At 38.5% G+C, this 12,708-nt stretch overlaps 1 protein-coding gene across 1 annotated transcript in view; it reads left to right on the top strand.

Annotated features, from left to right (window-relative positions):
- snd1 (staphylococcal nuclease and tudor domain containing 1) overlaps positions 1 to 12,708 on the top strand; it is a 242,094-nt gene that overhangs the window by 192,473 nt on the left and 36,913 nt on the right. The window contains exon 19 of the mRNA XM_028451498.1: positions 9,117 to 9,240. Coding sequence (XP_028307299.1) covers positions 9,117 to 9,240 — 124 coding nt within the window. The remainder of the gene's footprint in view (positions 1 to 9,116; positions 9,241 to 12,708) is intronic.

The raw sequence follows: 12,708 nt of genomic DNA, 5'->3' as shown, positions 1-12,708 counted from the left end.
AACCTCAGCTGTGGCACAGTTAGTTGTACATCCTGTCTGGTGCTTGTAGTCTGGCACCCATACAAACTGGTAATGAGTGGAGTTGCGCCCCCCCCCCCACCCCCCGCCCAAACCAGGTGCCACATTATTCACACTTCCACCTTTTACACACAACAGCTGTTCATAACCTAATGATGCTGGACCAACTACTGGTTAAGCAAAGCAGACGGAAAGCATCTCTCTTTTTAGCAAGACTTGAAAAAAATCTGGATTTTTTTTTTATGCGTGTTTTAAAAATATACATTTTAGTTTTGAAGTTTTGTGCTTTCAGCCTTAATTCACTTTGTATTAAATCATTCACTTGCTCCGTCCATCTGTTAGTTTCCCACTAATTCTGGGTGTCGAGTTCACTAAAGGAACACGAAGTCTACTCCAGCTTTTTTCATGTTGATGTGGGTGAGTGGCCCACTAATTGGATATTATGTGAAGGCAGCAGTGTGATGATTACTTCACAGAAAAGGGCTTAATAAAAAGACGAGGGTGCACATTAAGAATGGTTGTCACTCGACGGAGAACTTTCCCCCTTCGTTCATTTTGAATAGAAGTTCTTTTTCTGGCTCTGTGAGCATGAAACCAAAGTCACAGGTTCAGATAATTAACACCCCCACACTAGTGCAATGTGACACTTTATTTTTCAAAGGTAATTCCTTGTTAATTGTGTGATTTTTCTTGTCGAACATTCAGGAAAAAAATATTTAAAACGGCCTAGAGAGTGATATTTGCGTTTGAAATATCACACATTTTGAATGATTAGTATTAATTGTATAACTGTATATCATAGTGCAGATTGAACTAAGATTAACTGTTGATTGTTTTTGCATTTTGTTACATAAAACAAAGGAGGTTTGAATAATCTGAGCACACTAGGTCAGCACAAAAAACTCCAGCCCTGATTCCACTGAGGTTTCAACTCTGCTCAAGACTCAAGTATCCTTGTCCATCTGCCTTTTATACATCATGTTTAATTCATTTAAAGTTTGTACAAGTTGTTGTGTGCCATTTGACCACTAACCCACACCAAACAAAGTAACCGAGCATATAATAGTTGCACTAAAAGCCGCAGTTTTGTGGAGCTGTTTGTTTTTTTCTCCCTCCATTTTCTCAGTACTCTGCCACTGCAGCAGATGCAATATTTAGAGGTCAGTCTGCGCCTGGATGGTCTCCTTCCTCCCATCGCAAGGCATTCATTATTAAATCAAATATGCAACTTAGCTTCAGAAAGGTCAGCTCACCTGTCAATTTCCGACTGGGCGCTTTAGATTTTCTGCTAGAAATAGAACTTCTTTGTCTGGTCTTCACCTTTCAAGCATGATTAGCTTCCATTTTTGTCAGTAAGGTATTTGAAACCCAGTGGCTAAATGACTCGAATCACAGTGGTAAGCCACTTAAAGACATAAACTGGTTCCTTTTCAAAATTAGCCAAATGTGAACATTTGGAAACAAAAACGTTGAGCCTTTGCGTGTATTCAGTTGCTTTACAGTCAAATGGGGCATTGACTGCAGCCAATGAGACTCAGCAGGAGGCAGAGAGAGAGAGAGAGACTGATGCAGAACGAAAGCCAGCGATGCTTCCTCTGTATCATCTCTTAGCGTGAGTGATATAATCCATATTCCTCGCTTGTGGAAATAGAGCAGCATTTATTCAAGCAAGAGGGTCGTTTGTTTTTTCAACAGCAACAACAGATGCTGACGTAGCTTTAAACATCAGTCATGATAGGGGAGAAATGACTCTACTCTGGTTCCAGCTCCCTTTCTGTTCCATAAAACAAACCCAAGTGTTGCGAGTGAGGGATTTCCCTGGCCAACAGTTATCAAAGGACCTAGTAATTATACGTAACACAATCCCTCCAGGATTTCGCAGCTACCGTACTTTTTATGATTGGTGTGGCCTAAAACAATGGATTTAGTGGCAGTTGTGATATTTTAAGGCTTATTAGAGCCCGAAATGCACCAACCACCCATAATGTAACAAGTCCCAAATTGTTGTAAAAATAATGTAACAAGATGCTAAGCCCAAAACTTAAAAACTTTATTACATTATGGGGCAGACAAAAAAAATCCTCTAATAGCATAAACAATAAATAATTTAATTACATCAGTCACTGATTTATAGATTAAAGTGCTTACACAAATGCATAGGCAAGGCAAATGTATTTGTATAAGGCAACTCAATGTTCTTTACATGATCAAAAAGTGCATAAATGTGTTTTTGTATTTGTATATACTGTATATTAAAGCCTTTTGGAGAACCTTGACATTTTTGGTGTATATATAAAAGGCAAAAGGTTTTTACGTTTTGGGCTCAGCCTCTTGTTACATTATTGACTAGTGGTAACATTTTGGGTTTTAATTACTAATATATATAGTGTATGAATAACAATTTGGGTTTTGTTACATATTATTACAGAATAATAATGATAATGTATTATTATCATTATTATTCTTATTGTATTTTTTTCTACCCTCATGTGTGCACTTAAAATGTAATCCTTATTTTGTTTAGTGTTTATTCTTTTTATTTGTAATATCTTTTGAGCCTCTGTAATGCAAGTCATTTCCCCCTGGGTTATATAAAGTAGTTCTGATTCTATGCTAACATGTCAGACTTTAACAAGGCTTTATTTTTCAAATTTAAATATTCCCCCGTTTAAAATGGTGCAATTTATTACATCGCTGTTGTATTGGATGACATTAGATTGTGCAAATGTAGGAATATACATTATTTAAAGTGTTGCCATTTCACTTCTTAAACAAAACTATTGTTGCAAAGTGTTTTTAATGCTGGTGTATGTAAATTAAGTAAGTACTCACTCAAGCTAATGCATGTTTTTATTTTCATTCAGTTTTTTTTTTTTTTTACAAATTGTTTCATTGTACCGTTTGTTAGCTAGCATTTTGAAGTGTTGTGAACAATCCCGTTAGAGAGTAGGTGACGATCCCTCAGCGCAGGGTCGTCTAAGCTGCTAAAGCACAACACTTGGACTTTGTTTTGTTCTCTGTTCCTGTGGCCTGAAACGCTGCCTCTCTACGTATTGCATATTCAGAAACATAACAGGTGAGCAGCTGACGCGCACGGCTGAGCTCAGCGTCTGAGAGTCTCTCAGGTGGTAGACAATCACCAGCCGTGAAACCGCAGTGTGTGCCCAGCCACGCAGGGCCTCAAACATCCTTCCACTGTTTCTGGAACAAGCCCGCACGCTGAGTTAGACAAATTTCAGCTTCATGACTCGATTTTTCCTTTTGTAAATAACAGTCAATAATAGATGGGTTTGGCTTTCCGGTTGTTCTCTCGGCAGGTGCTCTTTTCATGGAGACTCTCCACTTGGACGTGGAACTCCCTCATTCTTATGAAGCAGGAAATTGGAGCTACTTTCACAAACAGCCGTTGCTTCCTTGGCCTCTGCCTCTGTCAGATTGTCATTATTTATCCTTCTGCAGGTTTATGGTTTTTGTAAACAACCTGATAGAATCCAGCAGAGCTCTCAGCTGCAGAGTAAGAAAGCTCTTGATTTACGTTATTAGCTGTTTGTCCCCCTCCCCTTGTCTCAGTGTCATACTATCATAGCCAACGTGTAAAGCTGATGTCATTCTCCCTCCTACAACCCCCCCCTCTGTCGCACCTTTACTATTGTCTTCTTGTATTAATTTCTTCCATGCTTCCTCGCCCTTCACTGGCCATTCAAAATGTAATTATATACAGTATGATATACAAACAGCTGCACTCATAATAGAGTTTAAACAAATTGCAAAATGAGAATAAAGAGATGAAGAGGAAAAGAATTTGGCCGGCATCAGGCACAGTCAGTGGTTTGGCTGCATTCTGGATCATTGCTTTGGCTCCCTCTTTAACATAAAATGAGCACTCACGCTTGACATGGTTTACCCCTCTAGCAGGCAGATATTTAGTTGTCTTCATGCCAACTGTTATTAAGAATCTGCCTTTGTGATGCGCTGCACTTCCTTCATTATGCAACAATTCTTTCAGTATTTCATTGGTGCACCTTGATATGGTTTGACTCGTCTCAACCCCAGGTGGCCTGTGTGTGTGTGTGTGTGTGTGTGTGTGTGTGTGTGTGTGTGTTGAGCTGTGGGACGTAAAGATGATTGTTTTCTTCTACGTGATGGGCCTTTACTTTAATTTGTAAATCCCTGTGCACACTAGGCTGTCTTAAATACTTTGTGTGTGTTTGTTTGTTGCTTTGTGGTATAAATGAAACAATGGCACTAGGAAGTTGGAAAGTGCAAATCTCTGCCAGCTGTCAAATATCCTCTTGGCCAGATATTGTCATATATCTGGATCAGTGATGGTGATAATAGTACCATGATCATTCACACTTTAAAGGCTTGGAATAAATGTATATTTCCAGTAATAATGATACAGTAGATCCAAATGTAATGGCATCTGCATTTTTTTGAAGAATTGCGATAAAATACGGAATCTGTATTAAATCCAGATGAAACTCAGTGGATTAAGTAACCAACTTGACAAAGCTTTGTCAAATTTCTAAAACATTGGTTAATTACGAACTGAGATACGGGTTTTTTTTTTTTTATTTCACAAATATTTTTGATATTTGAAAATGATCCAGATTCAGAATCCGCATATTGATCTGGTTCCCCTCCAAATTTCAATGAAATCTTCCATGGCATAAGGTCTGTCTTTGGTTAAAATGCTGTCAAAATCTGTGAAGTACTTTAAACGTAATCCTGCTAACAAACAAATAAAAGATTAAATAAGCATACATTAAAATATATACCGGTACCTCCTAGGCAGAGGTAAATAAATGTCTTTATATTTAAACCTGGTCAATTGAATGCAGTGCCTTTGTTAACCCAGGATGTGAATAGTGCACAAAGCTAATTAGGTTTAGAAATCCACCCAAAGTATTGATAACAATGCGCACACTCTGCATACTAAAATAGTCTTCCTTATACTTGGGATAAGATTAATAAAATCACCTGTTCAAATAATCCATCCATCCGTTTTCTGACCCGTTTGTTCCTCTTTTCAGGGTCTTGGGGGTCTGCCGGTGCCTATCTTTGGCTCGCACTGGGCGCTAGGTGGGGGTACACCATCTCAGGGCAACACATAGACAGACAACCACTCACATTCACTCCTACTGGTAATTTAGAGACTCCAAACAACCTAACAGTAATGTTTTGGATTGTGGTTGGAAGCCTGAGTACCCGGAGGAAACCCACGCTGCGCAGGGAGAACATGGACCCAAGTGTCCAACCCAGAGCTTGAACCCATAACCTTCTTGCTGTGAGGCAGACATGCTAACCACTGTGCACCCTCTTTAAATAATTATTGTAGAATCATTTTTGCAACAAAAAGCTAACAGTCAAGCCAGCCGTGGCATGAGTGTGTAGAGGAGCTGATTTAGCCATGTTTGTGGGTGTGATGTAAAAGCTTTAGAAAAGCATGGTGAAAACCCACAGTTCCAAGTTTTTTTTTTTTTTTTTTTTTTTTAAAGGATTTTTTTTTTTGGCTCTAGTGGCCTTTATATGACAGTTGCTTGACAGGAAAGGGGGTCAGAGAGAGTAGGGAATGACACGCAGGAAAGGGTCCCAGGCCGGAATCGAACCTGGACCCGCTGCAGGTGAGGAACTATAGCCTCTGTACATGTATACATGGGGCGGGCGCTCTACCCACTGAGCTAAACACCGCCCCAGTTCCAAGCTTTTTAAGCTATTAGAACAAAACTGGTCTAAAATCTCTCCCACAGAGCTGAGATAAATTGGGCTCAATTTCTAAGCTGTCCATCTTCTATCTATAGCTGCCTAAATCATTCAAAGGACCTTGAAGCTATTCATACTAGTCTATATTCATTCTACCATGGTCTTTTGTTTCTATAACACATGATCAACATTAATTTATTGGCCTTATTAGCATAAAGTGTTAAAAAAAATCTCTGCATTGTAGTATGAAAAACAGCAAGAGGAGACGGTTCTGTAAAAACAGCCGAAATTCTCTTCATTATGGTGCACTCCTAAACACACAACTCAATGGCGTTTCACCATCATGTCCAGTGAAAGAAAACTGCAAAACTAGATCAAGAGAATTAAGTAAAAGAGAAATGTTCAACAAACACTAACTGATGAGCAAATGACATTAAAGCAAAATACTCTCAAAACAGAAGCTTTGACCTGATCAAAGACTGATGAATTAAATTAATTCTGGGTTGAGGGCCACTCACTATCACTACTTACATCTGTATCTCATATAAATAGCAGGAAAGCCCTTCACATGTTTTATAGTATTTGGCCCTGACACTCCTGACCTAAGGTGTATTTTAATTGATTCATTTTGATTGATTCTTTCAAGCTTTATTCTTTATCTGAGTTCTTTTGTATGTTTGTGCAGTAAGTTAAAGACATGTTGATGCTAATGCAGCTTGAAGTGGCGACGAGGTCTTACGATTTTTTCGCAAGATCTTAAAAAAAGTCTTAAAAGGTTATTGAGTTTAACCTCAGAATTGCTGCATATACAATATATAAGTGTGAGGAATTTGTAACCGCCAACATTTCCACCATCACAACAACTTTTTCCAACACTCATTGGCTTCTACTTGTGTCATTGCTTGGTTTTGTTCCTTAAGTTTGACATGCAATTATCTGTTGGTTGCTTCTGTCTGCCTGCGTTAGCACAGAAAAACCCTGGGAAAACATCATTATTTATATTTTCTTTTTCTCCACCAGCATAAATATGATTTGGTGTTAATGACGGCTCACAGTAGAAGGTTTTCTGCTGCTCCTGCCACCAAGCTGTTTGATGGTGTGTTGCGTAGTAAGCATAATTTGTCAATTTTGCACACGAGCGCACTGTGACTGCACAACACATTTTTTAAAGAAGGCATATTGTTAATTAATGCCACAGTGACAATAACACACACATGGAGGAGATAGGTTCATCTGTCTTGATCTTATAGGAGTACAGAAAACTGAGAAAAGTAATGATGTTATGTCTTATTTGTTGTGGATGGTTTTAAGGTTGATCCTGGAATTGTCTCGTTGTAAAGTAATATTTAACAAGCCCCTGGGACGTTAGTCGTTTTTTAGTTGTTTTTTTGAGATAAAAATTTACTTTAAAGTATTAGACATTAAAAGAACACTAGATATGTGTGAGTTTTAGTTGTAAGTGCTCTACTTAAAGTCGATAAACATCTTCTATTATGATGTAGTCTTTTTTCTTAGAAAATGTGCACTGAGAAAGCAAAAAGAGCCAATCAAGGAACCTCCGCCCAAAAGACTGGTTTCATCCAATCAACATCCAGATGTTGTTCATAAGCCACTTCCCTCCTTCAGATTCTAAGTGAAAAGGGTGCAGTGATTGTCTGCATTTCTTATTAAAGGTCCAAAGTCCTGTTCAGAAACACTTTTATTCTGTGTGAAATGGTCTATCCATCCTGAGAGAAGTCGATATATTATGTATTCAGAAAACGAAGGAAAAAAGTTGGACATCCGTAGCAGCTGCAATCCTGTAAAAACTCTGTCCAATCTCTGACATTCGGTCCGAGTGGAAAGAGCCAATCAGATACCTTCATGTGTCCACCTGTCCATGCCCCCCTATGGTTCCCCTCCTCTCCTGCGTGCATGCTCATCCTGTGAGATCCCGGAAATATGGAGCCCAGATGAGGATCTGAAAGGCCTAAATGCGCAATGCAGAGTCCCAACGGGAGGAGGAGCTTAGATGCGGTCTTGCTAGCTCATCATGCTAGCTTTCCATCAAAGTGATTGTGCCATTGGTGCGTGATTTCACCCATTGTAATGGTTTAACTGATCGGATCAGTTAAAAAAGTCCATATAGATGTTTCAATAATTATCTGTTTATAACATAAACGTTGGTTAATGAAGTACATAACCCAAGCATCACATATTAACAAATGTACCTTAGCCCATCAATAGTAGGTGATATTTTTAGTATCACCACTACTTTTTATTTTATTTTCAGCACTACACTAAAAGGTTTTAGTTGCTCCTTTTCTTTAGTTTTCCTGTTGTTGACGATGCTCCCCCACATGGATTGGCTCTTCTTCTCCTTAAACCCCCTCCAGGTCACAGATCAGTGTGAATATTGTCAGGGACAATCATACAGAAATTGCTCCTCTACCCTTTACAGCGCTATACATGTACACACATACACAGCACAACACAAACATGGTTAAGTAAACATTCCCAGTAACGGGCAAACAAAAGCTGTATTTGTGACAATAAAGCTGCATTCACTCAGTGGTGTTCACAGTCAGATATTTTATATGAAACTGTGAACAAACAAGTCTGTCTCTCATGGCACTCATCAACTTGCTTTTCATTTTTATTCCCAGCTACACTGAAGGCTACTTTCTTTCCTTGAATATTCAACATAGTGGATCTTTTTCCAATGATGTTAAAACTGAATTTGACATAAAGACACTGTTTAGCTCTTTAGCTTTGTCAGAGTTCTTTGCATCAGGGTGAAACCAGCTTTAGCAACATTAGGCTAATTTTGTATTACACTTAAGCATTATTTTTTGGAAATGACTTACTGTAGTTGTGTTGATTTACTTGAGTACAGCAGTTTGAATCGTTTTCATAATTTGAGTTTATTCTTTTCAGCTCTACTACAGATAAGTTCAGTTCCTTCTGAGGCAGGACTTCAGTTTACAAAAGCAAAGCCATTATTTTCAACATTTCTTGTTCAACGGAGCACTCGGAGCACAGTCATGCTTTACAAAGTTCCTTCAGAGTTCACTCGATTGATATTCCTACTTTATTATTTACAAGCCCCACATGTGGTAAGACACAAGTGGTTTTTATTCCAGACCCACACACAGCCAGGTCAACATGCAAATGAAGGCAAAGTGCTCTCTTACCTTTGCTCAACTCTCAGTGGAATATTAAATGTAAATTCAGAAACCTTTTTAACATCAGAGTTCAGCATTTTTAGCCAATTCACTGAGCAAAGTGGTGCCAGAATCAAGGAAAATATATAACAGGGATGTAATGAAATGCAATGTAACAAATTAAACAAAATCTGTGATCGCACCAGCGTCGTACATTGAGTTACATTTCTCACCCTGTCTTTTTTTCCACAGGAGGCCAGTTGGAGAGTCTCATGGAGACGATGAGAGCAGAGTTAGCGTCCCAGCCGCCTGTGGAAGGATCCTTTGTTGCTCGCCGTGGGGATTACTGCATAGCCAAGTTTGCTGACGGTGAATGGTAAGTGTCCATCTTTGTTTGCTCTGTAACTCATTCAGCACACAGAATTCTCTACAAACAATGCCAAAGTGCTTCAAACAATACATCTTTATTTACATTTTTACAACAATCATGGTTTACAACAATTATGCATGCAGAAACCACATAAGTTTTTCATTCTTAAACAGGTTGTTTTTCATGTTACTGAGGACCTGTGGAGTTGCTTGCTGGCTCTAAAAGAGCCAAAATGACTATTTATTAATATAAAAACAAAACAAAAGTTCTACAAATTATATTTAAAAACGTTATTCCTACTTCATTAACAGTTAATCTTAAAAAATGCATTCCAATAATGCAATGCTGTCAAACTCCAATCCTGGAGGGGCGCTGTCATGTATTTTTAGATGTTGCTCATTGGTGCAGCTTGACATTTAAAGCATGATGAACTGAAATCCTCTAGGAATGGAGTTTTCAACAGACCTGTTAAAAATCTCAGGATGTTTGAGACATTAAAATAATTCAGCTTTCGTATCGCAGTGGTTCCCAAAGTGTTAAATGTTTTAACCTTAATTTAATAAGGTAAAGATTGTGAATAATTTTCTTTAAAATTTATAAAAAGAATTATGTAAAATTTACAATCCCATATTTCAGAACAGTGCAGTAATAATCGTTATTTGAGTGCAAATAAAAATAAAATTGTATGCTTAATGTTAAGCAAGGCAGTTCTTGACCCAACCCCTACCCCTCCCCCACACATATAACTAACAAATACCCACCTAATGGACTAAAGGGCAGATTCACTAAAGGTTTAGGGGTATTAAAATGTGTGCAAACGTCACTCCATGGGCTAATAAGGGCTACAAACCCCAGGGAATCAGGACTGTGCGTCACAATGCACCAACAATCCATTTAGCTGAATATGTAAAGTCGGCGGCTCACATAAGGGGCGCAAACAAATGGGAGGGGGAAATGCAAATAAAATAATGCAGTGAGCGCAATGCAATTCTTCAAACTGGAACTGTTTGCGGTGACTGTTTCTGCATTGGACATAGAACGACTCACAGGCAGGTGAAAACACACACACACAGATCATTTCTGCACTGAATGTTGACACAAAACACAGCGGAGATGAAAAAAAAGCTCCAGTTAACTTTTTTAGCATAAGAAAATAATTCAAATAAAACAGTAGACAATATTAACAGGCACTGAATGAGAAAATGCAAAGTAAAATGTGTCTGTGAGGGAGAGAAACTGCTGAACGGCAGCGCGTGTGGAGTCTGGTGTGTGTGTCCGTTGTGGTGCAGAGCTCCATGGATGTCACTCCGGACGCACCGCTCCACTGAGTTCCTATTTCTTCTTCTCCATGTTTTAACCGTCAAACTTTCGTATCACATTGATGGCGTGGAGCGTCAGGCTAGAATCAGCAGATCATCTGCGTGATTTACGCAGCGATGGAACAATGTTCACATCAGGAGCTCAGACCTGTTGGATGACGTTTTCCATGGACTAAGCACAAAGTTACAGGAACTGACGGAGCAAACACATTAAATTAGGGGGAAAAATAACATTAGGTTTTGAAGTTTAGTAAACACCATTTATATTTGTTTATTTTGTTTTCTACATTATTGAATGTTTGTCCACCTGTCCCCAACTTGATTTTTTTCACGTCATTTTGTGTTTTTGTGCACTCACCTCTCCACGTTGAACAAGCAAAATGTTCATTTAAATAGGGCGATCTCCACCGCTTCTGCACGTGCACTAATCATTGCTGCAATCTTAGTGAATTCCCCACAGCAGGTGAGGAAACTGTGTCACCAAAGGATTTAGGGATTCAGAGACGCACCTGGTTAACCACCCTTTATTTCACATCTTAGTGAATCCGGTGTTTTATTCATAAGAAGCACGGGACAGAAAAAGCAAAATTCAGTTTTCATTGAGTTAATAGAAAGGATTTGCAAAAGTTGAGGCCATAATTAAGGAAGAATGGGCTTGAAAAGTGAGGTCATCACTGACAAAAACAAAAGTGTACGTTTGTATAGAATATCATCAGTTCTTTCTCAGTGATTTTGCCAGGTCAGTGTACCGTATGTGTTTGCGGGTCAGTTGGGTTCATGAACCCACGGGGAGGAAGAAGTTCATTGGCTCTGCTCTGACAATCAGCTGTTGCTTGACAGTAGGACACATCCACACCTGCAGTTTCTCACTGGATCTGCAACATTTACAGATGGTCAGGGGGACAGATAAAAGTCACAGAGTTTGAAGGAGGCCAAGCAAGTCCATCATAAAAGGAGGGAAAAAGATTTTTGATCAGAAGCCAAATGTTCACCTCACACAGGTGCTCTTGAGCCTTCCATCTCCTGGTCTGGGCTTTAAAGGGAAAAACTATAAAGTTTCTCCTGCTCAGAGACCCAAACCTTTTTATTCAGCCCATCTGTTGTACACATTTAATTTCTACATCCAAGTGTGAGGGAGAAATGTTACAGATTTTTGCGTCTTTTAAGAATATCTGCCACACATTTATTATTAAATCTAATTATGCTTATGTCGGCATTGTTCCGGCTCCACTATGACTATCCTGTGATGCATGTGGTGCACTGACTCTTTCCTTTAGGGGGTAATTAGAAATGTGTTACCTTTCATGTTAACTTCAAAAATGAAAAAAACCCCTCTTCATCAGTCGCTCACGCTCATGGTGCTCCGACACCATTTGTTATTTGTGTGTGTTTGTTAATCACATTAAGTCCCCGCGACTGAATGTTCTCTTGTCATTTCCTGATGATGGATTCATGTTGCGTTGCTGGCAACTCAGAACTCAGTAGTTCCAAGTTGAAAACTCAGATTTCTGATTTCAAAGCTTCCCAGATGCAGCTCGTCAAAATAATCTCAAAATAATCTCTTTGTGCGATGAAAAGTGTTATTAATCTTAATACCAATGTTTTATTGGCCCAACAAAGCAAGGCAACATAATGTAGCAATTTTCAGCAACAAGGCATTCAAAGTAATTTATGTAATATATTTAAATATGACACACTGGATAAAAATAAAGAAAATAAGTTAACTGTAAAAGTAATGAATATCATATATTGGTTCCTAATGGTTCCTAATTTTTCCAACATTTTTTTTGTTGTTGTTGTATTATTCTGTTTTAAATAAAATGTATTATTATTATGTATTAATTGATTGATTAATTAATTATTAATGTTCTCTTTTGTGTGAAGCTAAACAACTAATTCTTGAAGAAGTCTGAGTACTTTTTTATTTTCGATTTTACCAAGTGGGAGCTCTGGCAACAGGAGGCGTTCCAAGTCACTTTTTCAAGTACGATGTCAGAAAATTTCAAGAGTTCCAAGTTGTCTGTAGCAAAGTGTAATTATTATCCCTTTTTTGCTGTTGTTAGTCCACAGTGAGTTCTGTCTTCTTATTATTTGAGTTTTAGGGCTAAAGAAAGATTATTTCAGGTTCTCACTGATGGACTCATCCTTCAACATG

The sequence above is a fragment of the Gouania willdenowi genome, chromosome 6, assembly GCF_900634775.1.
Source record: "Gouania willdenowi chromosome 6, fGouWil2.1, whole genome shotgun sequence".
Taxonomy (NCBI): domain Eukaryota; kingdom Metazoa; phylum Chordata; class Actinopteri; order Blenniiformes; family Gobiesocidae; genus Gouania; species Gouania willdenowi.
The sequence above is the reverse complement of the archived record's forward strand: the minus strand, read 5'-3'. Positions and strand labels throughout refer to the sequence as shown.